This window comes from Bos mutus, chromosome 23 (genome assembly GCF_027580195.1).
Source record: "Bos mutus isolate GX-2022 chromosome 23, NWIPB_WYAK_1.1, whole genome shotgun sequence".
Taxonomy (NCBI): Eukaryota; Metazoa; Chordata; class Mammalia; order Artiodactyla; family Bovidae; genus Bos; species Bos mutus.
In genome coordinates, this window is record NC_091639.1 from 24287401 (window position 1) to 24307382 (window position 19982).

The 19982-nt window shown below is 59.1% G+C and overlaps 4 protein-coding genes across 5 annotated transcripts; 1 reads left to right on the forward strand and 3 right to left on the reverse strand.

Annotated features, from left to right (window-relative positions):
• Positions 1-236: 236 nt before the first annotated feature.
• On the reverse strand, positions 237-5745 carry RIC8A (RIC8 guanine nucleotide exchange factor A). The gene is made up of 10 exons (XM_005910451.3): positions 5541-5745; positions 5199-5246; positions 4523-5113; positions 3950-4041; positions 3330-3480; positions 2425-2520; positions 2195-2339; positions 1977-2121; positions 1491-1610; positions 237-1081 (listed from the first exon to the last, which is right to left on the reverse strand). Exons 1-10 carry the CDS (start codon positions 5622-5624, stop codon positions 961-963), a joined length of 1593 nt encoding a protein of 530 aa, XP_005910513.1. The 5' UTR covers positions 5625-5745; the 3' UTR covers positions 237-960.
• A 1498-nt stretch (positions 5746-7243) lies between these two features.
• BET1L (Bet1 golgi vesicular membrane trafficking protein like) lies at positions 7244-11711 on the forward strand. Its single transcript, XM_005910452.3, has 4 exons — positions 7244-7457; positions 8612-8703; positions 8943-8999; positions 9128-11711. The coding sequence occupies exons 1-4, from the start codon at positions 7439-7441 to the stop codon at positions 9293-9295; spliced, it is 336 nt and encodes a 111-aa protein (XP_005910514.2). The 5' UTR covers positions 7244-7438; the 3' UTR covers positions 9296-11711.
• Positions 11712-12278: 567 nt separating this feature from the next.
• On the reverse strand, positions 12279-15797 carry CIMAP1A (ciliary microtubule associated protein 1A). Of its 2 annotated transcripts, XM_005910453.2 has the most exons (6): positions 15689-15797; positions 15307-15507; positions 14735-14836; positions 14436-14557; positions 13512-13652; positions 12279-13127 (listed from the first exon to the last, which is right to left on the reverse strand). In XM_005910453.2, exons 1-6 carry the CDS (start codon positions 15795-15797, stop codon positions 13038-13040), a joined length of 765 nt encoding a protein of 254 aa, XP_005910515.1. In that variant the 3' UTR covers positions 12279-13037. The 2 variants fall into 2 exon arrangements, with proteins under 2 accessions (XP_005910515.1, XP_014338690.1); XM_014483204.2 differs by lacking the exon at positions 13512-13652.
• Positions 15798-17371: 1574 nt separating this feature from the next.
• SCGB1C1 (secretoglobin family 1C member 1) lies at positions 17372-19630 on the reverse strand. Its single transcript, XM_005910454.2, has 3 exons — positions 19433-19630; positions 18620-18819; positions 17372-17404 (listed from the first exon to the last, which is right to left on the reverse strand). Exons 1-3 carry the CDS (start codon positions 19485-19487, stop codon positions 17372-17374), a joined length of 288 nt encoding a protein of 95 aa, XP_005910516.2. The 5' UTR covers positions 19488-19630.
• Between the last annotated feature and the right edge of the window lie 352 nt (positions 19631-19982).

Sequence of the window (19982 nt, forward strand, 5' to 3'; positions counted from 1 at the left end):
AACAGCCACACTGCTGTCTGGGCAGAACCTACTGGGATCTTCCTGCTTTGGCACAGGCCCAGCTCCTGCCCCTCAGTGTTCCGTCCTTCTTGGAGTCTTATCTCCCCATTGGATCCCTGGGCTAGAGCCCCCTGGAGCAGATTTCACTGACAGACTGCTCAGGAGACCTGGTGGCCTAATACATGAGTGGTCATCCAGGAAAAGTGCTGGATTTTAAGAAAGACATAATTCTACTTCTACTTAACGTGCCTTTACTTGATATTCTGCACATAGATTCACACACACGCATGCGCGCGCACACACTCTTGCCTGGAACTATTTCAAAAAGATGTTTTCATGAAGCTCTGTGGTGCACAACAGAAATCTAGACTTATGGTTTCAGGAGAGACATTTTCCTTCATATATTTAATGATCTAAGCCAGCAGGAAGGATTGAGATTCTCAGAGCCACTGATACTTGGGCACTGAGCCAGGAACAAAAATACAAGAGGCTAACAGCTCTGCTCTCAGTGGGGACAAAAACAGCAGATCAGAAGTGTGTTTCTGGCATTAGCATATAAAGTTCCAGCAGGTTCTTTGCCCTGTGAAATGCGGCACCTGCTCAACACCAGCTCTGGGCCAGCATGCCGGCTGTGCTCATGCCTGTTCCCACGCTCAGTCCCACCCTCCCAAATGCATGTACACTTTTGCCTTCAGTTAAGCCCTGCCCTCAGGCACACACAAAAGAAACCACTTCATTTACAGAAACAAAGACCGGGTTCCCAGAGTTCCAGCAGGACAAGAGCCTCACAGTCCTACAGAGAAGAGAACGGACCAAAGGCAAATCACGAATCGAACTTCGGAAGTAAAGAGAAAGGGACCTCCAAGCTGGAGGGAGGGGCGTAGCTTCCCCACGTCCTGGCCCCAAGGACACCTCTGGAAGCAGCACCGGTTCTGAAGGGGAGCAGAAGCGCGGCCATTCTCAGTCAGGGTCCGAGTCAGGGTCCGAGGAGAGCTGCCCCTCCATGGTCTCACACATGGCGTCCTGCAGGGATGTGAGCTGACCCCGGGGACTCATCCCCATGGGCTGGATGACCCTGTGCCTGTGGGAAGAAGGCGTGGTGGGGATGGGAAAGGGGGCCTGGAGGTGGAGCAGAGGTCCCCCCACTGTGACCTGCTGCTTCCCCAAGCTGCTCCTGTGGCCTGGGGAAACCTGGAGGGGAGCTGTCTCGGTCAGGCCCAAATCCTCACGGCTACCTCAACTCTGAGACTTGGGCAGTCTCTTACTGTCTCTGGGCCTCAGTTTTCATCAGTTGAAAAATGGACATAATACTTACCTCAGCCCTAGCCTTTTTTTAGAGAACTTTCTCCAAGACAGAGGATTTCCAACATTAGTAACGCAGTCTTGCCAGAACCTAAACCCCACTCCAAGCCCACCTCCTCGGCTCGCACGACGGGGCACGGGGCGCCCTCCTCTGCCCCAGCCCCAGCCCTCCTTGCCATGCCACGCACCTGGAAAGCTTGTCGAACATGTTCACCAGCTTCATGGCCTCGTGCTCCTTCTGCTCCTCTGTCATGCCCTCCATGGGGTTGGGAGGCTTTTCCTCTACCCTTCCAGTCACTGGGTTTATGCTGCTTCCCGAGAGAGAGGTGTGGGGAACGCATTAGTGATTCCAGGGCGGGAGGGCTGCGTGGGGTGGGTGGAGTTCCCACCTTCCTGCCTGGGCCTGGAATGGTGCCAGGAAGGCAAGCCAACTGCAGAAGGACCTTCCTCCAGGAACAGCAGGTCACCAGCTCCTGCCACCTGGTCCCCCACATTGGTCAGACCCCTTCACCGTGTTCTCAATGGAACACCCTGGTGTTAGAATATGCCCTTAAAAACAGAGGCCTGATTCTGCAAGGGTTTACCCATCGGTCACCCTTATCCCATCTACCCTGCAGGTTCAAATGGGTGCGGGAACAGGGATGGGGGCGTTGAGTAAGAGTCTCAACATATACCTGGCCTTGGCTTCCTTGTACTCGTCCGTGTCTGTGTCCTCGTCCTCCGAGTACTGGCCCTCAGGCCGGCCCCCTGCCATGAGGCCCCTAGCAGCCAGGAGGCCAGCGGCATTTCCATAGCCCGTGTACTTGATGAACCGGGGCACTGAAGGGCAGGGCAGAAGTCAGTGTGAAAGTGTGACTGGGGAGGGGCAGGCGGGGGCAGGCCCCCAACTCACCGCTCTCAGAGCACAGGACAAACAGGAACTCGGCTGCCACCCTCTTCACGTCAGTGTCCAGGTGAGTCATGAGGCGAACTAGTTTGTTCCGCAACAGCTCCCCCACCTCAGGCCGGGTCCTCACGTCCCGCAGCGGGGGCAGCACCTGAGGAGGTAGCTGTCTCTGAGCCTGGGCCTGGAAGGACCAGGGTCTCCAACCAGGGCCCGGCCACAGCCCGTCTGCCCCATACCTGGGCCTTCAGGAACTTCCTGGCGGGGCGGTGCATGCGGGCACACTCCGTCAGCACGCTCAGCACGGGGGCCACGCTCTCCTTCAGCCTGTGTGTCTGCAGAGGGGCCTCGGTCACTGGACTGGGCCCCCCTTACTCAAGACCAGGGGGCCAGGCACCTGCCCCAGATGATCCTGGTGGGAGGCACTCGGGAAGTGGCCCAGCTGAGGGACCAGGAGCGAGCCGTGGGTGTCTGTATGAGCTTCAAAAAGAACAGGCACAGATCCTAACTCAGAAGGCATTCGTACGTCGGGGCAAATCATTTAACTACTTTCCCCACCTTTAAATGAGAGGGGGTGGAAACAGCGTGTTTAAAGTCGTTAACCACCAGCACACAGGACAGCCCACAGAGCACTGAGTCTTGAGTCTGCCACACTCGAGCCCGCACGACGCCTGCAGACTCCCAGAGAGGCTGGTCAGAGCGCCGGCCAGCCAGCGTCCCGCGGTGCAGCTGCAGGGATCAGGGAGCCGCTGGCTCTTAAGGTCCCGTGGGTCCTCTGAGGGAAGCCAAGGCACAGCTGACGCTCATCTCGAGGGCTGCTCATGCACAGTGACATTCTGTGTCTAGGGTCGCAGAGAAGGACGGGGAGCGTGGTGGCGCTTCAAGGGGGAAGGGGTGGGGAGCTTCTCAGGACCCCTCAAGAGGATGCACAAAGAGATCTGAAAAATGAGTACTTTGCCAGATTCTGAAAAGTTGTTTCCACATGCTTCTCAGGAAGGAAGGGTTGGCTTGACCATGAAGTTGGAGGCACTGCCTGAATCACACTGGGGAGCTGATCTCCCCTCACCAGTGTGGACGGCAAAAACTCAGTGACCACAGCAGCCAGGAAAGCCTGGGCCAAAGCCACAGTAGTCTCCCTGCCCACCTGATGGAGACGCTTCTCCATGAAGCTGAGGAGGACACGAATCACATCCATGTTCACTCCTAGGAACTCCAAGGAACCTTCGTGTGGCTCCAGCGTGAGAAGAACATCCAGACACTTGACAGGCAAGTTCCCCAGGAGGTTCACTGCGTGGCTGGGGGCAGATGAAAGGGGCACTTGGTAAATACAACTCCCTGCTGCCAGCTGCCAGGGACATAAATGCCATGAACCAGTGTCTGGGGGCCCAAGCAGCAGAACCAGGCACCAGAGCAAGGGTACTACTTCCTGCAGATGCCCAGCCTACCACATACCTAGGTTGAGGCAACACAGCTCAAACTGAGAACCAGCCTAGGCACAGGCCACCAGGAACGAAAGTGAAGAAACATACTACCCTATCGATACCACAGTGCCCGCTGCCCCTACCCAAGGCCCCCTGGCACCTTCCTGCCTTGGACTCACACCTCTGATCCTAGACCGTTAAGTGCTGGAGCGCCCCAGAAACACACTTTTGTCTGGTCCCACCCAGAAGGATGAAGACTCTCTAAGGCTGGGAACCAGCACAGAGACCTGTGAGCAGACCACCGCCACTCCTCCCGCCACCCCGCATGGCAGGCACCCCTCACCCGTGGAGCTCCTCTGTGCGGTCTCCAGCAGCAGCAAGCATCACGCAGTGCCGCAGCAGGGTGCCCAGGTGCCGGTACAGGGCAGCGTCTTCCTGACCAGACAGACAGGAGTTCCTGTGAGAGAGAGCCCCACTGGCCCCCACTGCTGCCAACTAGAGTCTGCCTTCTGGATGCCCCTGAAGACCACATGCATTACCTCTGCATCTCTACTGTACACCCTGCTGCTTGTCCTCTCCCAGGAGACCTCAAGAGAACTCTCTTGGTTAAGAATATCAATGGATCCCCTTGGGACACAGCTGCTCTGTGCTTTAGCCCCACACTCAGTCTCACCGTGAAGAATCTCAGAGCCTCCCCCGGACACCACACAGCCGTCCAGCCAGGCTGCAAGAGCCAGTTATGCTCTCCAACTCCCTCAGAAAACTTCCGTGAGACCCGTCCAAGATAGGTGTGCCCTGCTTCTCTCGACTGGCTAAGCACACCTAATCCAGAAATTTGAAGGAACCCAGCAAAGAAGCATGTGCAAGAAATGTCCAAGTTGTTAAACTCCACCCACAGGTTGAGGTCAGCCCTCACCTCATCCACCTCCCTCTTGATGGAGTCGAAGGTGATGTTGAAGAGCACTTTGAGGATCTCCATGGCTCGCTCAGTCTCCTGGGGAGGCAGGAGCTCAGGGTGCCTCTCGCCCTCAGTCATTCCCAACGTCAGCTCCAGCGCCCTGGTCAGCAGGCGCACTCCCTGCAGCTCCTGAAACAGCTGCTGGCGCACGTCGGTGCGGAGTGCAGTTAGCAAGAAGAGAAGACGCAAGTCAAAGAACTGGACGTCGTGTGGGAAGCTGCTCTGGCGGCACAGTCCTACACGCTCTGCAAGCCTCACCACTAGCCCCGCCTCTGCCGCCAGCGCCTGTGCCACGGGGCTGCTTAGCACGAGGTTGCACAGGCACTTAAGGGACTCAAGTACAACATCCATGTTCAGCGGCTCAGGGACCGACCCCTGGGAGGCGGAGATGCCAGCATAGCAGGCAAGAGCCTGCAGGCTCCGGCGACTGGTGAAGGAGTCCAGGCAGCTGCGGTCCCTGGACAAGATGCGGATGCTCTGCAGCCAGATGACGCGGCGGGAGGGTGGCAGGCCCTGCTCCAGGACCGAGACAAGCAGCTTCGCCAGTCTCTGTGGGCAGGGAGAAGAGCCGTTCCACCAGGTCCTTCTACCTGGGCCACCCAATCATGCCCCTCTACCTCCGGTGAGCACCCACCTTCCTATCCTCCTGTTGCGCATCATCAAACGTGAAACTCTGGGAGTTCTGCAAAGAAACCCAGAGGCTCAGAAGGCACAGGCCTACCGCGGCAGAACCCGGGTTCCGCGGATGAGGGCCTGAGGCCAAAGGCACCTCTATGAACAAATGGCGCCCCAGCCCCACACATCAGCACCCTAGCAACTCCTCAGAGAGTCGGTGCTCCTCCCCATCGCTCTCCCTTCCACCCTCAGCCCCTTGCCACGCTCACCACTCTTGCCGCCCCTCCTGCCGGCCACGCGCGCGGGCCCCACCCGGCCCCACCTCCTCTCTGCACGTCCCAAATCTACAACTCCCGCTCACCTCCCGGTTGTACGCGCGCAAAGCTTCCATAACTACGTCCTCCTCCCCCGTCTCCAAGGCATCTGCAACTGCCCGGGGCTCCATGGCACCGCCAGGACCCGATGCCAGGGAAGCCAGAGGCTCCCGGTTTCGCGATTCCGGGCCAGCGCCTGCCCGCCCCGCCCAGGCTCGGCGCGCGGGGGAGGTCTGGACGGGGCGTGCGCGGCGCCGCGGGGCGGGGCCTGGACTGCGCGCAGGGGAAGCCGGGACGGGGCGGGCACCGAGCTCTCTGGGCTGCGCGGCGCCTTAAAGGGGCGGGGCCTGGGCTGCGCGCGTGGGAGGCCGGGACGGGGCGTGCGCGGCGCCACAGGGTGTGGCCTGGGTGTGCGTGGGGGAAACCCGGAACCTGCGGGCGCCGTGCTCTATGGGGTGTGTGGCGCCTTAAAGGGGCGAGGCCTGGAACAGCTGGATAGAACTTGAGGGCTTTGCTGCCGAGTCAGCTTTGGCCTTAAGCTCCGGGTCGGTGATCGTCCGACCTATGGGCCGGAATCGCCCTGAACCGAGCGGTGAGCCTCACTCCTTGGGCTAGGATTCCTGACAGGAGAGGGCCTCAGCCGCGCACCTCTCCATCACATGCACACCAACACCCCTCTTGATGCACAGAACGAGTGAAATGTCCAGGGAAAAGTCGAGGGGGGAAGGACTTTACAACCTCCGGACCACTTGGTTTCTAAACAGATGTTTGAGTGCCTACTGCATGCGAGGAGCCGGGATGCGGGTGAATAGAACCCACAGGTCCCTGCCTTCTTGGCGCTTATGTGCCAGACGTGAAGACCAAAACGGGCAAACAGGACAACGTTAGGCAGCTATAGTGCTGTGATTGAATAAGAAAAGGGGCTTGATGGGCTGCAAGGAGATCTGAAGAAGTGCCAGTTTTTGCTGAGACCGGAGCCCAAGGAGTGAGCCAGGAAAGGCTCTGAAGGAAGGTTATGCAAGGCAGGAGTGGCCAGTGCAAGGGTGGGAATGGCCGTGGTGGGAGAGAGAAACATCATTGTTGGGGCTGAGAGAAAAGAGAGACTGGGGAGGGAGGTCAGGATGAAGACCGTCTGATTGTGTGCGGTGACTTCACTGCTGTGTGAGCCGGCACACCTGCTGGTCTGCTTGGACTGTTCCTTTTGAAAAGCGGAGATGATAAAAGTTCCCATTTCAGTGGATTGTCGAGTAAATGACACAGCAATTGCTCCATTACGATGGGTGGGTAACTTATAAATATAATCCATCCACCGGGCAAGAAGGCTTTGTTAAGCATCTACTTTGTCAGGCCCCTTGTCAGCACCGCGTGCAAGGCCAAAAAGCACTGGCTCCTACCTTACCCACTTCCCTCACGCTCCCACCCCTCTTCTTGGTTTCTTGTTTTCTTCGGAGGGCTTCACTCCTGCGACTTCTGCACCGCTCGCTCGTTCCAGGCACTTTCTAGGCACTGATCTCCAGTTTGTCCTGCCGGCAGTAACTGGAACCGGGCTTCCCACCGAGTTCGCTCCAGGCCTCAACCCCCGCTGGGTCGCGGCGAGGAGCCTCTTTGGCCAGGGAAAGGCCCGTGTGCTCTTCCCGGTTAGGACCCGGATACCGCCTTAGGCGGGAATGGCTGCTGGAGTGTCTGTCGGCACCATAGTTGCCTCTAAAAACACAAATCATCCGGAAGTCCCGAGAGTAAACGCCAGCCCCATCCCCAAGTCAAACGACGGAAGAAACGTCAGATCCTTCTGGTTCCCACCGCCGAGTCCGTCGGCCAGATCTCGGCCGGAAGTGGGGGGCCTGAGGCGGAAGGGGTGGGGCCGGGAGCCCCTTCCGGCGGCTGCGCCACGTCCGAGGAGGCTGTAATCGAGCGGTGACAGACCCCGGGGTCGGAGCTGGACGCGATGGCGGACTGGGCTCGGGGTGAGCGCGGAACGGCGGAGGCGGATGGCTACAGGGCTCGCCGGGGCCGACTCCGCCGCCCTTAGGAACTGCCTTCGCCTTTCTCCGCGCCACTAGGTGGCGTTGTTGGGAAGACCCTGCGGGCGGGCGTAGTTTGGGAAGGGCGGCCAGGGTGCAGCCCGCCGCGCTGTGGATGAGTCGCTGGGTCCTTGTGGGCGCTCCTGCCCAACTGCTGCGTGAAAGTGCGGGGTCCGGATGCCCGCAGTCCCCACCCGTTCCGTCCCTGGGAGATGACTCTGCACAGGACCTCGGCCGGGTCTCCTGGTCGACGGGTCCCGGAGGCTAGGTCCCCTCGGAGTGAGAGCTGCGCGTGATAGGAGGGCCCAAGCATGCCTAGTACCCCACTTGCCCTCTGGGAGTCTCTCTTTTCACCTGCGAAGTGGGATGCTGATTCTTGTTTCGCTGGGCTGTTGTGACTTTTAAGGAATTAATGGTACAATCGGTTGGTAGGACTTTTACACCTCTTATTTTGGGGTTTGCAAATATCCATGGTTCCTAGACTGTGCCCGTTTTTGATGAGTCTCCTTGAAGCATCTGGCCCGAGGCAGATATGCATTCCGAACTTTGTGATAAATAGTTCTCACCAGCCTTATAGGATGGTAATTCTGAATCACCAGGCCCAGCGCCTGTCACGGGCCAGGTCTCAGCAGGTACCAGGCTCTGGGTGACACACAAGACCCTGTGTGGGATCAGTCTCAAGCCCTGTTAGTCTTTCCAAAGTCTTTACCGGAGCTCGTTGGGGCTTATTTTGAGAACAGGTTCTGTGTACCTTGCTAGTGACATCTGCGGCGGGATGGTACAGGTTCTGTCACAGAATGTCTGAGAGCACTGGTTGAACGGAGCCCTTGGGAGGTGCGCGCCCACCATCCCGGCCTGGCCACGTGCCCAGGGCCTGTGCTGGCACACACTGCTGTTTGTACAGTCTGTCTCACGTGTGAAGTGTTGGATCCTGGGCCAGTGTAGGACCTGCTCAACAGTCGCACAAAGGCCCGGTTCCCTTAGACACCTGACTGGGCCAGGTGGGGTTGGAGTCCGAGGCCACAAAGGCTGAGGTACGGGGTCACGGGGATGTTCACGGGCGGAGTCATGCTTTCAGCTTCTCTCTCTCCTCGCAGCTCAGAGCCCTGGTGCTGTGGAGGAGATTCTAGACCGAGAAAACAAGCGGATGGCTGACAGCTTGGCCTCCAAGGTCACCAGGCTCAAATCGGTCAGTGGTGGTCCTCTCCTTTTGCCTCCACCTGGCACCCTGGAGGGGGGATCGGAGGGCGGTAAAGACCTGGATGGGTTTCAGGTAGTTCCGTTCTCCTTGTCCCATCGTGGCACACTTATCTGTGTGCGGCCCAGGTGGCATTTGGATCTCCTGATCCCTGCTGGTCTTGTTGGGGGTCAGGTGCTGGTCACTGTGTTTGTCCTGGGCTGACCCTGTCCCCTCTGTGTCCTGACCAGCTGGCTCTGGACATTGATAGGGATGCGGAGGACCAGAACCGGTACCTGGATGGCATGGTAAGGGCCTGCGGTTTGCAAGTGTCGCGGTCAGCTCAGCGCCCCACCACCTGCTTTGCAGCCCCCATCTGTGTGTGTTTGTTGCGGAGTCGCTGGCCTTTGTGACAGTGTTGGAATTTCTCCCCCAGGACTCAGATTTCACAAGTATGACGGGCCTACTCACGGGGAGTGTGAAGCGGTTTTCCACAATGGCACGATCTGGGCGAGACAACCGGAAGCTGCTTTGTGGTGTGGCTGTGGGCCTGATTGTGGCCTTCTTCATCCTCTCCTACCTCCTGTCGAGGGCAAGGACGTGAGCCAGTGGGAGCTGGCTTCTGTGGGTGCCTGGGGCAACCAGGATCTTCCTCTGTCTGGTGTTTTGGGCTCCAGAGAACTTGTTTGCAAAATACTCCTTTGAAATGATGATCATGGCTTAGGAATCTTCTTCCTGCGTGGTTGGGAGCCTCTAACCCAGTGAGCTCACGTTAACTGGTTCTGTGTGTGCAAGGGCCCTATCCCTATGGGGTAGCCAAGGCCCGGCTCCCTCGCCACCTTGGGCTCTAGAAGCCCCAGCAGTGTTGGGTCCAAGCAGAGCATCTGGGAATCCTGGACACGGCCACCTGTGAGCAGCAGTCCTTCCCTCGGCCCTCAAGGTTCTGAACGTCTCAAGGCTCCTCTACGCTGTCTTGGTCTGGATGAGGCTGTGTCTGATGTTTGAGTTGCCTGGAGCTGACACAGGAAGGGGGTGTGGCTGTGAAGCTCAAATCATTGTTGTCACCTCCAACTGAGTGTCCTCAGCCCGGATATTGCAGTTTCTCTGGCCAGGGCTGCTGGTCATCCATGAGCCAGAGAGATTCAAAGGTGCTGCTGAGTGGCCTCTTCCTGCCCTCCAATCCCACGACTGAAACCAGACCCTCAGGGATGGGCAGGGGGATGTGGATGGAGGAAGGAACTGCAGCCTTGGCTGAAGACTTGGGGTCCAGATCCTGGCAATTTCCCAGCTATGTATCCAGGAGCAGAAACTAATGTTTTCATGGGATTCAGGATCTACCCAGCATCAGAGATCTGTTGCCAGGAGACTAGATCTCTAGAGACAGGTCCATCTGACATTTAAGAGTCAGGCAAGGTGTGAGGCGGGGCTTTTATTGGTGTAGGCAGGAGGTTTCTGGATAATGCCTTTTCTTAGGCCCTATAGGTCACTTTTTGAGGGTTTGTGGGCGGTTTACACTAAGCTAACCCTAGCCCTGCAATGTCTGCCCACCCCGCCCTGGGCCCTCAGTGTCCACTTGGTCAGTCCCCTGCTCCTATGAACTGAACTAACAGGCCCAGCCAAACCAGTGGCTGCTTTGTACCTGACTGTGAGTCCCCAGTCTCCTTGTCTTCCCCTAAAAACCCTCGTAAGAAACAAGTCACTGGCTCTGTCTTTCCCGGTTCCCGTTCCCATCTCTTGGTTACGCTCCTTACTCGGAGGACTGGTGGCGCACTGTCCAGCTGCCCGCACGCTCGTGCCACGGGTGGTGTATCGGCTCCTCTCGCCACCTCGCGCTCTTCTCTGGCCAGGCGGACCTCGCCTTCTGGCCCTGCCACTCCTGCTGCTCCTCCTCCTCTCCTTTGCTCCGTGCCCAGCAGGCCTGGCCTCTCCTCAGACCCTTGCCACGGAGCCCTTTTCTCTCCACTGCACTTGGCTGGGCCCTTGGCCTTCTGTCACCATCCCTCCAGTGTGTGCTTCTCACATAGTAAGGTTGGCTCACTTGCCTCTGTGTCCCTGGGGCTTGGGTGTTTCTCTGTCCTCCTTGACATTCCTCCACAGGCCCCTGTGGTCATGCCTTGTTCCCCATTCTTCTGTGTGCCACGGCTTTGACTTCATCCTCTGCCCATCTCACAGTGAACCTAGTCATAGGGACTTGTCCACTGGTCACCAGGCTCAAAGCTGTACCCATATAGTGTCTCCATCTGATCACTGCAGGCACAGCAGATACCCACAGACCTGAACTCCGTGGCCCCTGCCTTTTCTCGGCCTGCTAGCCTTGTTTCCTGAGAAAGTGGCTCAGCCAGGGCAGCCCTGCCCCGCTGCCCTGCTCCAAAGCAGACCAGGAATTTGGAGTTCGTGTTTCAGGGTGGTCTTTTCTGAGGAAAGTGAAAGTTGCTCAGTCGTGTCTGACTGTTGGTCACCCCATGGACTGTAGTTCATGGAATTATCCAAATAAGAATACTGGAGTGGGTAGCTTTTTCCTTCTCCAGGGAATCTTCCCATCCCAGGGAACGAACCCAGGTCTTCTGCACTGCAGGCGGATTCTTTACCAACTGAACTGTCAGTGAAGTCCCTTCTATGAGGAGGACTTGGCCGTCTCTGCTGTGTGTTTCCGCTCAGGCTGCCATCTGTGCCTCCCTGCTTCTCCATCTCTATGACTCTTGGTAGCCTTTCCAGCTATTTGGGGTCTGGGTATTTGTTTCTCTGTGTTAGATGCATTCCTGAAGCGGGCATGGAGCTCTGCTGTGCTGTGTCAGCAGGGTTTCCTGTGGGGCCTTCACCCTCCTCCTCCTCAGCCCTGTACACTGAGCACCTAATACTGTGGATAAGTGGGGGTTGCTGACACTGATTGCTGAGACCATAAAACAGAAGGACTTGAGGACCTTCGGTGTCAGGTGTGGACAAACAGCCAGGCTCTGTCCTTTAAGTCAAAGACAAGGCATTTAGCAATAAAAACTTGAAATAAACAGTATCAAAGTAAACATGGCCTTTGGTGTTTTCATTTCTGTGGGAGCTTCAGAAAGTTTTGTCTGGAAATCACCCTGGTCTACAAATTGGCCACAGGCACTGGTGGTCTTTACTCTGCTGCTCTTTTCTGGGCCCTGCTCTGCTCCTCACTCATCCCCCTGGGCAGGCAGATGTGGGCTTGAGAATTCCTGCTCCTGGACCTTTCTTTGCCCAGGTTTCTGTGACTCAGATGGAAAGATGATAGCATTGCTGCTTCAGGATTAAGGGAATGTATGTGAGTACTTAGAACGAGTAGCCTGCCATGGTCACAGCTCGGTGAGGTCAGCAGTTGTCATGTGCTTTGTGCAGCTGCAGGCACAGGTGCTGCAGGCACAGGTGCAGCAGGGCTGGGGTGCGCTGGCCTTGGACTCCAGGGTACCCCCCTGAAACACCCCTCTTCATCCCCGCTCGGACAGCCCTTCCCTGTCCACACCCTGTCCACACCTCCTGTGCTTCCTGTGTGCTGTGTAACAGACCACCTGCAGGTGTAGTCGCAGTGGGGTTATGTCTCATGGGGACTGCTTGTGTTTGAGACAGACGGTTCTCTCTGCTTTAGGATGTTAGTTACAGCCTTTTGGAGACAAGGCTGGCACTACCACCCCTGAAAGCTCAACACACATCTGCAGGTGGTTGCAGAATGGGAGCTGAGGGCCCACCTGGCTTCACTGCCTTGCTGTGTGCTGAGCTCACGCACAACGTGGTGGCTGATGGGAGGATGAGCAAAGAGAAGGGGGGTGTCCAGGCAGAAACCCTTTGTATGTTGAGTGGCCTGGCTTCAGAAGTCAAGTAACAGCATGATTATTCAGGATGGTCACAGGCTCTATTCTAGAATCCAGGGGAGGGGCACAGACTCCATATCTCAGGAGCGAAGAGTCAGTCTCACAGGGAGAAACCATCTGGAGGGACCGTCTGGAGGATACAACAGAACGTGGAGGGCAGGGATGGAGGCAGAATGAGCCCTTCTCTCAGCTCAGATCCCAGGCCCTGGAACTTAACATGGGATGGTGTGATCGCCTATGGGGGCCTCTTTCTGGAAAAGCTGGATCCTCCCCCAAGAGAGACCATTGCTAGTAGAATCCATGATTTTATTATATATCTGGGCACAGCAAGAAACAAGGTTAGCAAATGGGAACACGTAGAAAAAATAACTGATTGCAATTGTCCAAAGAAGCATGCTCTGCCCTCCAGGGCCAGGCCAGCTGCAGCCCAGCTGGAGGAGGAGGCGCCCACAGCCCTCAGCTTGGGGAATCCGTTGGTGGGGCGACGTGCAGAGGCTTCCGGCGGTGGGGGCGGGGCCGGGGCTAGTCCACGTCCACGACCAGGGGCGTCATGTAGTCAGAGTGTTTGATGCCAAAGGAGACGACAGGGGCGCAGGGCCTGGTCATCGTCACCTGGGAGAGGAGCGGCTGTGAGGAGCCGGCACCGCCGCCCCACCCGCAGGCTCTGCCCTCACGGGCCGGGCTGTCGACGGTGGTTTTGCTGTAGCCCTGGAACCCTGGGCCAAGGTGGCCAGCAGGAAGTCCACTCTGCCAGGCTTGACTGCAGAGCCTGGGTGTGGTGAGCGCTCGGCAGTGCTCACCATCCTGTGTCTGGGGGTCTGGGAACACAAAGCCTGCCAGCGGGGGAGAAGGCTGCTGCTGGAACGCGCGTGTCCTGAGGGTACCCGGCCACCATGACCCTTGCAGGCTTGCAGGCCCTTCCCCGCACCACCCCTCTGGGCCACGTCACCCCCACCTGCTCCCACCCCACCCGTCTAGGCCGTGCTCTTGCCACACCTTCTCAGGGCTGTGGGCTCCTGGTCCTGGCTTTAGGGTCTTGTCCCCTGGAGGCTCCACCCGGGCAGCCATGGTATACTGTGGAGCCTTGAACTTAGTCACCTGGACATCAGTCTGGCGGTAGGCTGCGGGACCTGGGGTCTGCAAAGTGAAAGAGGCTCAGACAGGCTTGGCCTGCCAGAGCGTGGGGCCTCCAAGGGCAGGGGCTGGCACCAGACACTGGGTTTCAGGCCCCAGGTCACTGTGTGTCTGTGTCCGGGGCCTCTTCTGTCTCCAAACAATGGCCATACCGTGGGACAGCGCTCCAGTGCTGTGGGCCCTGCTCTGTGTGGACGTCACTCTCTTCAGCCTCACCATGGCAACGACACCCCAGTCTGCGCCAGCCCCAGACTTTCCTTTCCATGAGTGTGTGTGAAAGAGGCCTCTTCCCAATTGGGGACGCAAGGGCCATGGGCTTGGCTGGTGAGGTTGGCAGTGCTGTGATGCCAGCCTCGCCAGGCTCCCAGGCACACAAGCACCTCAGGGCTTGGCGCTGGTTATTTCTGGAGCCAAGCCCTCCTCCCCCAAACACGTCACAGCTCGTTTTCCTCCTCCTGCTCAGCTTCTCCCTGCGCGCTGCGCTGTCTCAGACTCTCCTCACCTTTCAGGCAGCGCCCACGTTGCTTTCGTCACTCCTCAACACTGTCAGCCTCCTGCCCGAGTCTTAACCTTTCACCCTGTCCCCCGTCTGCCCCTCCTCACCTCTGGAATGTAGCCCAGTGAGGGTGGGGCCAGATAGGTGGCAGGCTCCCAGAGGAGGAAGAGCTTCAGAGTTTCAGGAGGATGGGGGCCAGGCTGGTAGGCCCTGGGGTCTAGGGGAAGGGACCAGATGGGCCATCTCTCTAGGGGGTAAGCAGTGCTGTGCCCCAGCCTGGTGACCCTTGCCTTGTGCAGGTCGTCGCTGAAGCTGCCCAGCTTGCTGCGGCCCTTGATGGAGAAGGAGGGCTGGGAGACCTTGCCGACGGTGTGGGGACCCATCACCACGGGTAGCATGTAGGCTGCAGGGCCTGCAGATGCACCAGCGTCGAGTCTCAGGCTGGACAGAACCCTGTGCCCGATTCTCCACTGGCTTCTTCCCTGGGCTTTCCACCTCCAGGAGACCAGCCATCAGGGTGGCCCCCCTCACCCACCCTACCCAGGGTCCCCAACCCAGTCAGCCATGGGCCACCGAGGCTGCTGCGGACCTGGGGTGCTGTCCACTCGGAAGGTCTTGGTTCGGGCAGAAATAGAGTGGCTGGGCGCCGAGTCGAACACATGCTTGGTAGATTTCTCTGGAAAGTAGTCGCCTGGGATGGGGTGGGGGAAAAATGTGGGTGCTGGAGGGTAAGGACGATCCTACAGATCAAAACAGGTGATCAAAACAGCCTGGCGCTGGTCAGCTCAAGGAGGACCCCCAACGTGGCAGGTGTGGGGCCTTGGGCCCCAATGAGAGACAACCGTGGTTTTGCAAGGGGTGTCCGGTATGAAAACTCTGGTTGCAGGAGTTAGAGAGACAGGGGCCTGGAGAGCGAGTCTGATGTGGGCCTGGTGTGGTGACTCAATCAGACAAGGAAGGCCCTCAGTCAGAGTTGGGCACCAGAGTTTCAGAGGCTGCACTGGGTCCCAGCTCCCCACCAGGCCCGACGTTGCCCTGTTGTGAGGAGAAGGTGGGTTGGGAGGGTGAGGACGGCTGCACCCCTCACGCACTCATGCCCCTAGGTTTGCAGAGGCCACCAGCAGGCTTGGGCAGGGTTGGGGCTGAGCCAGGGGCCCTCACCAGGGCCAGGGGTCAGTGTGGTCTTTGTGTGGTAGCGCCCCAGGATGGAGTAGGCGGGGCCAAGATCCTTGCCAGTCCTCAGTATCTTGGGGTTCACGCTGTAGCGGGGCCCTGGGGAGCAGTTCTCTGCCAGGAGCATGGGAGCCCCACGGAAGCTGTAGGCTGGTGCACGCAGCTTGGTGGGTGTGTGCTTCACAAAGCCTGTGGGGCAGGGATTCTGAGCGGCCTGGAACCAGACCGTGCGCTTCCCCCCAACCCCCCATCGACCCTAGAGGAGTTGATGGGCTGGGAGTGAGAGAGGAGCCCAGGCCCACCCCAGGCCCACCCCAGACCTGGCCATCTGTTTCCCCTGCCCCGCCCTCCCAGAGTCCCAAGGGCTTACCCGTGGTGGGTGGAATCAGGTACTTGGGTCCAGGGCTGCTGTAGAGGGCCATGATGGGCCCCCGGGGACGATGGGGCCTCCAGGTGCCCACCCATACCTCCTCCGCCATGACTGGTTCTGTCCATGGATGGGAGGGTGACCGAGTGCTGGAAGGCCTGGGCCCTCCACCCCCATCACTGCCTTTGCCCGCCTGATGGGCAGAGCTGCAGGCACTGTGCCTCTGCAGTGGGGTCTCGACTTGGGGCCCAGACGGAGGGTCACTGGGAGCCTCCGCTTAGAGCAGTGGGTTGGCTCTGCTGCACCCCCCCCAAGAGGAGGAGCATCAGAGCCTCACAGACAAGCTCATGAAGCTCTCTTAGCGCTCGTGGATCTGCCCACAGCGACTCTGAGGGGGTCTGGGCAGGTTCCTCCTGCTCAGAGGACTCTGAGTGTGACTGGGTAAGGAGCAGTGGACAAAGATGGGGAACTTCTTGCATGAGACTTGCCCTGGAGTGGGGAGGGGGCCGCTCTGGAGGGGCCCTCACCTCTTTGGTCTGGGAGCAGCACTCAGAGCGACCTATGGACTGAGCCTTCTCAGAGGTGGTCCCGTCGCACCAGCCTTGGTGCCAGGGTGTTCCAGAAAAGGAGCATGGAGAGGAAGGCCTCCCCTCTCCCCCTGGGGGCGTCAAGAATTGGGGAAGTGTCCCTGCCTCTGAGCTCTAGAATGTGGCTCTGTGGGATGGTGGATTCTAGATCACTGTCTATGTGATGGAGACAATGGCCTCAGCCCGCGAGACCTCCACCCACACCATGGCTGGCTCAGGACCAAGACTTTTCTTTGCTCTTCTTTGCAGGGTTCAGGGTAGAGTGCAGAGGACCGGCACAGTGAGGCAAGGAGTAAGGTTGTTAGGGGCAGAGCTGAAGCTGCTCAATCCTGCCCCCAGTTGAGACTACTGACCTGGGGAAACTGAGGCACAAGAAGGCTGTTGAGGGTCCAGGTATCCAGGAGAGGGCAGGCCTGCCCTGGTTTGGGGGCAGGTGTTGGCATGGGGAGCTGCTGAGGGGCCTTCCTCTGACACTGCTCGCCCCGACCACGTGGACCCTGAGCGTCCTCACCAGCAGAATCCTCCTGGGGCTCCAGCTGGGACTTTGTCTCTTTCCTTGAGTAACTTCTCAACCCCGGACCCATGTCATGTATGCATTGTGCACATTTATTGTCTCAAAATGGTAACCTTCAGACGTAGAGCGCCCCCACCCAGCCTGTACCCTCAGCCCTGGCCACTGCCTCTCTCTGGGGCTCTCTGCCGCTCCTTGCTCTGAGCCCCTGCCCCTGTCCCTGCCCCTGCGTCTGCCTCTGCAGAGCTTCTTGTGTCCAATGCCTCCCTGCATCTACATGTCTGCCTACACGCTGGCTTGCTTTGTCTACTTCCTTACAAGGGAGTCTGCCTGGACTTTGGTTGGTGGGTCTGCCCTCTATGTGGGGTTACTTACACATGTGTGCTCCACTCACATGACCCTGTGTATGGGAGTCTGTAGTGTCCCTGAGGGTGGGGAGAGAGAGGAGCCAGAGCCTGAGCTACAGGAGGCTTTATTGATTGGACGACTTGAGGATAAATTCATGCATATGGAAGTGGTAGGGGTGCTGTCATCATGGCTGCTTGTGTAGCTGGTCCCATGGCTGCTTGGAGCCACATCTGGGGTCCACTAGGCATCGTCCTGACCGCCCAGCACTTGCACCTGCAAGGCAGATGCGTGTGGGCCAAGGGCCTGGTGGCTCCACGCCCAGTGATCAGTAACTGGAGAGCACAGCCCCATCAGGCAAACAGGCCCAGGCCTGCCTCTGCACACTGCAGCCAGTCCCCTCCCAGCCGCTGGGGAAGCAGGGTGTGTTCATGTGCTTGCATGTGTGTGCAGAGGTGAGCATGTGCGTATGCACGTATGTGCACGTAGGGGGAGGCTGAAGGCTGATGTGGGCGCTGAGGTCTGGGATGTCCTCCTCTGCTGGCGGAGGTGGGGAAGGTGTCTGTGGGATGGTGGGGCGTGGGGTTGCTATACTGGGTGCACGATGAGGGGCTATGGCATTTAGTCAAGGGCCTAAGGAATAGGGCTGTGGGTCCTGCCAGGGTTGCAGGCCTTTAGGGAATGGGTGCCCCCACCCGGCCGCGATACCAGCAGCTTGGCCAGCTCCGCCTTGTGCACGGGCTGTAGGCCGTCTATGCATGGGTGCCCCCCACCCCGGCCACGATACCAGCAGCTTGACCAGCTCCGCCTTGTGCACGGGCTGTAGGCCGTCTATGCATGGGTGCCCCCCACCCCGGCCACGATACCAGCAGCTTGGCCAGCTCCGCCTTGTGCACGGGCTGTAGGCCGTCTATGCATGGGTGCCCCCCAACCCGGCCACGATACCAGCAGCTTGACCAGCTCCGCCTTGTGCACGGGCTGTAGGCCGTCTATGCATGCATGGTGCCCCCACCCGGCCACGATACCAGCAGCTTGGCCAGCTCCGCCTTGTGCACGGGCTGTAGGCCGTCTATGCATGGGTGCCCCCCACCCCGGCCACGATACCAGCAGCTTGGCCAGCTCCGCCTTGTGCACGGGCTGTAGGCCGTCTATGCATGGGTGCCCCCCACCCCGGCCACGATACCAGCAGCTTGACCAGCTCCGCCTTGTGCACGGGCTGTAGGCCGTCTATGCATGGGTGCCCCACCCCGCCACGATACCAGCAGCTTGGCCAGCTCCGCCTTGTGCATGGGCTGTAGGCCGTCTATGCATGGGTGCCCCACCCCGCCACGATACCAGCAGCTTGACCAGCTCCGCCTTGTGTGCGGGCTGTAGGCCGTCTATGCATGGGTGCCCCACCCCGGCCACGATACCAGCAGCTTGACCAGCTCCGCCTTGTGCACGGGCTGTAGGCCGTCTATGCATGGGTGCCCCCCACCCCGGCCACGATACCAGCAGCTTGACCAGCTCCGCCTTGTGCACGGGCTGTAGGCCGTCTATGCAGGACTTGAGCTCTTCCATCGCCGCCTTGGCATCCGCACTGATGTTGTACCTGCTCAGGGGCCCCTCATAGAGCTCCTCCGTGGACCCCACCAGCAGCGTTTGCAGGAAGTCCATGAAAAGCTCTTCGGTGTCTTCCCCTGTGGCCAGCCCTGTATTGCGGGGGTGAGATGATGCCAGGACAGGACTCTTCCCACCTCCAGCCTCAGTGGTTCTCCAGACCCTCCCCATCAACACCCACCCCACCTGCCCCAGATTTTCCTCCACACACACCCCCAATTCCACCTGCCCTCAGATCCCTCCCATTACCCTAACCTCAGCTGCCTCTTTTCACTCTGGGCTCCCTGGAATCACTGAGGAAGGAAAGCCAAGCCTCTGATGCGGTGGGAATTTCCCCTTCCTGTGAGGTTGGCTTACCTGGAGCTTGGATTGGGGTCAGGGTCAGCCTGAGTTGGGCTGAGTTGGTGACATTGGGCTTGGTGGTGACACAGGGGCTGAGACAGAGGTTGAAGCTGGGCTGGGGTTGGGGCCAGTTGGGATCAGTCTACGGTTGGGGTAGGGTTGCCTGGGGACTGGGGTCAGCAAGGGCACCAGGGTCATTGCCCATGTCCACGTTCTGTGATGGAAGTGGGTCGGGGTGCCTGAGAAGGAGGGCATCAATCACTGCAGGGCCAGCGCCTGGAGATCTAGTTTCCGAGGTTCCCACCTGCTCCTCTGGCCCCAGCCTCCCGAATGTGCTGGAAGCCCCTGTCAGTGCAGACTCACCGCAGGTGCAGAGCACGGTGAGAGCTGCTAGCAGGAGGGCGCTGCTTCTCTTCATGGCGCAGAGCGGCGGTGACTCATGAGCTGCCTTGCTGGCTTTATGCCTCACAGGCCAGTCTGGGGGGTGGGTCCAACCTGCTTGTCAAGGCCTGGCCAGTGAGAGCACAAGAAGGGCAGCTGGGGGTGTGTCCTCACCCCCTGCCCTTAGTGGGTGCCAAGCAGCAAGGGGCCCAGGGTGCTCTGTGAGGGCTGGTTGGCAAACCGTTTGGGGTGCCTGGACATACGTAGGGGGGCAAGGTGAGCCTGGTCAGTGAGGAAGGAAGGGACGCTGAGCGCCTCTAGCCTTGCTTGGCTTGTGGCTGAGAGTGGCAGGCTCTTGGGCTGGGCCCAGGCCCAGGCCTTTCTTTTGGAGTGGAAAACCCCCTCCACTCAATGTGCTTCGTGGACCAGTACTGAGCTCTGAGCCCTGAGATAGCCTGAAGATCTCCACTGGGGAGGGGGTGGGTGCAGAGGGGTGGGGCACTCCTGAGGGCTTCCTGGGTCTTACAGATTG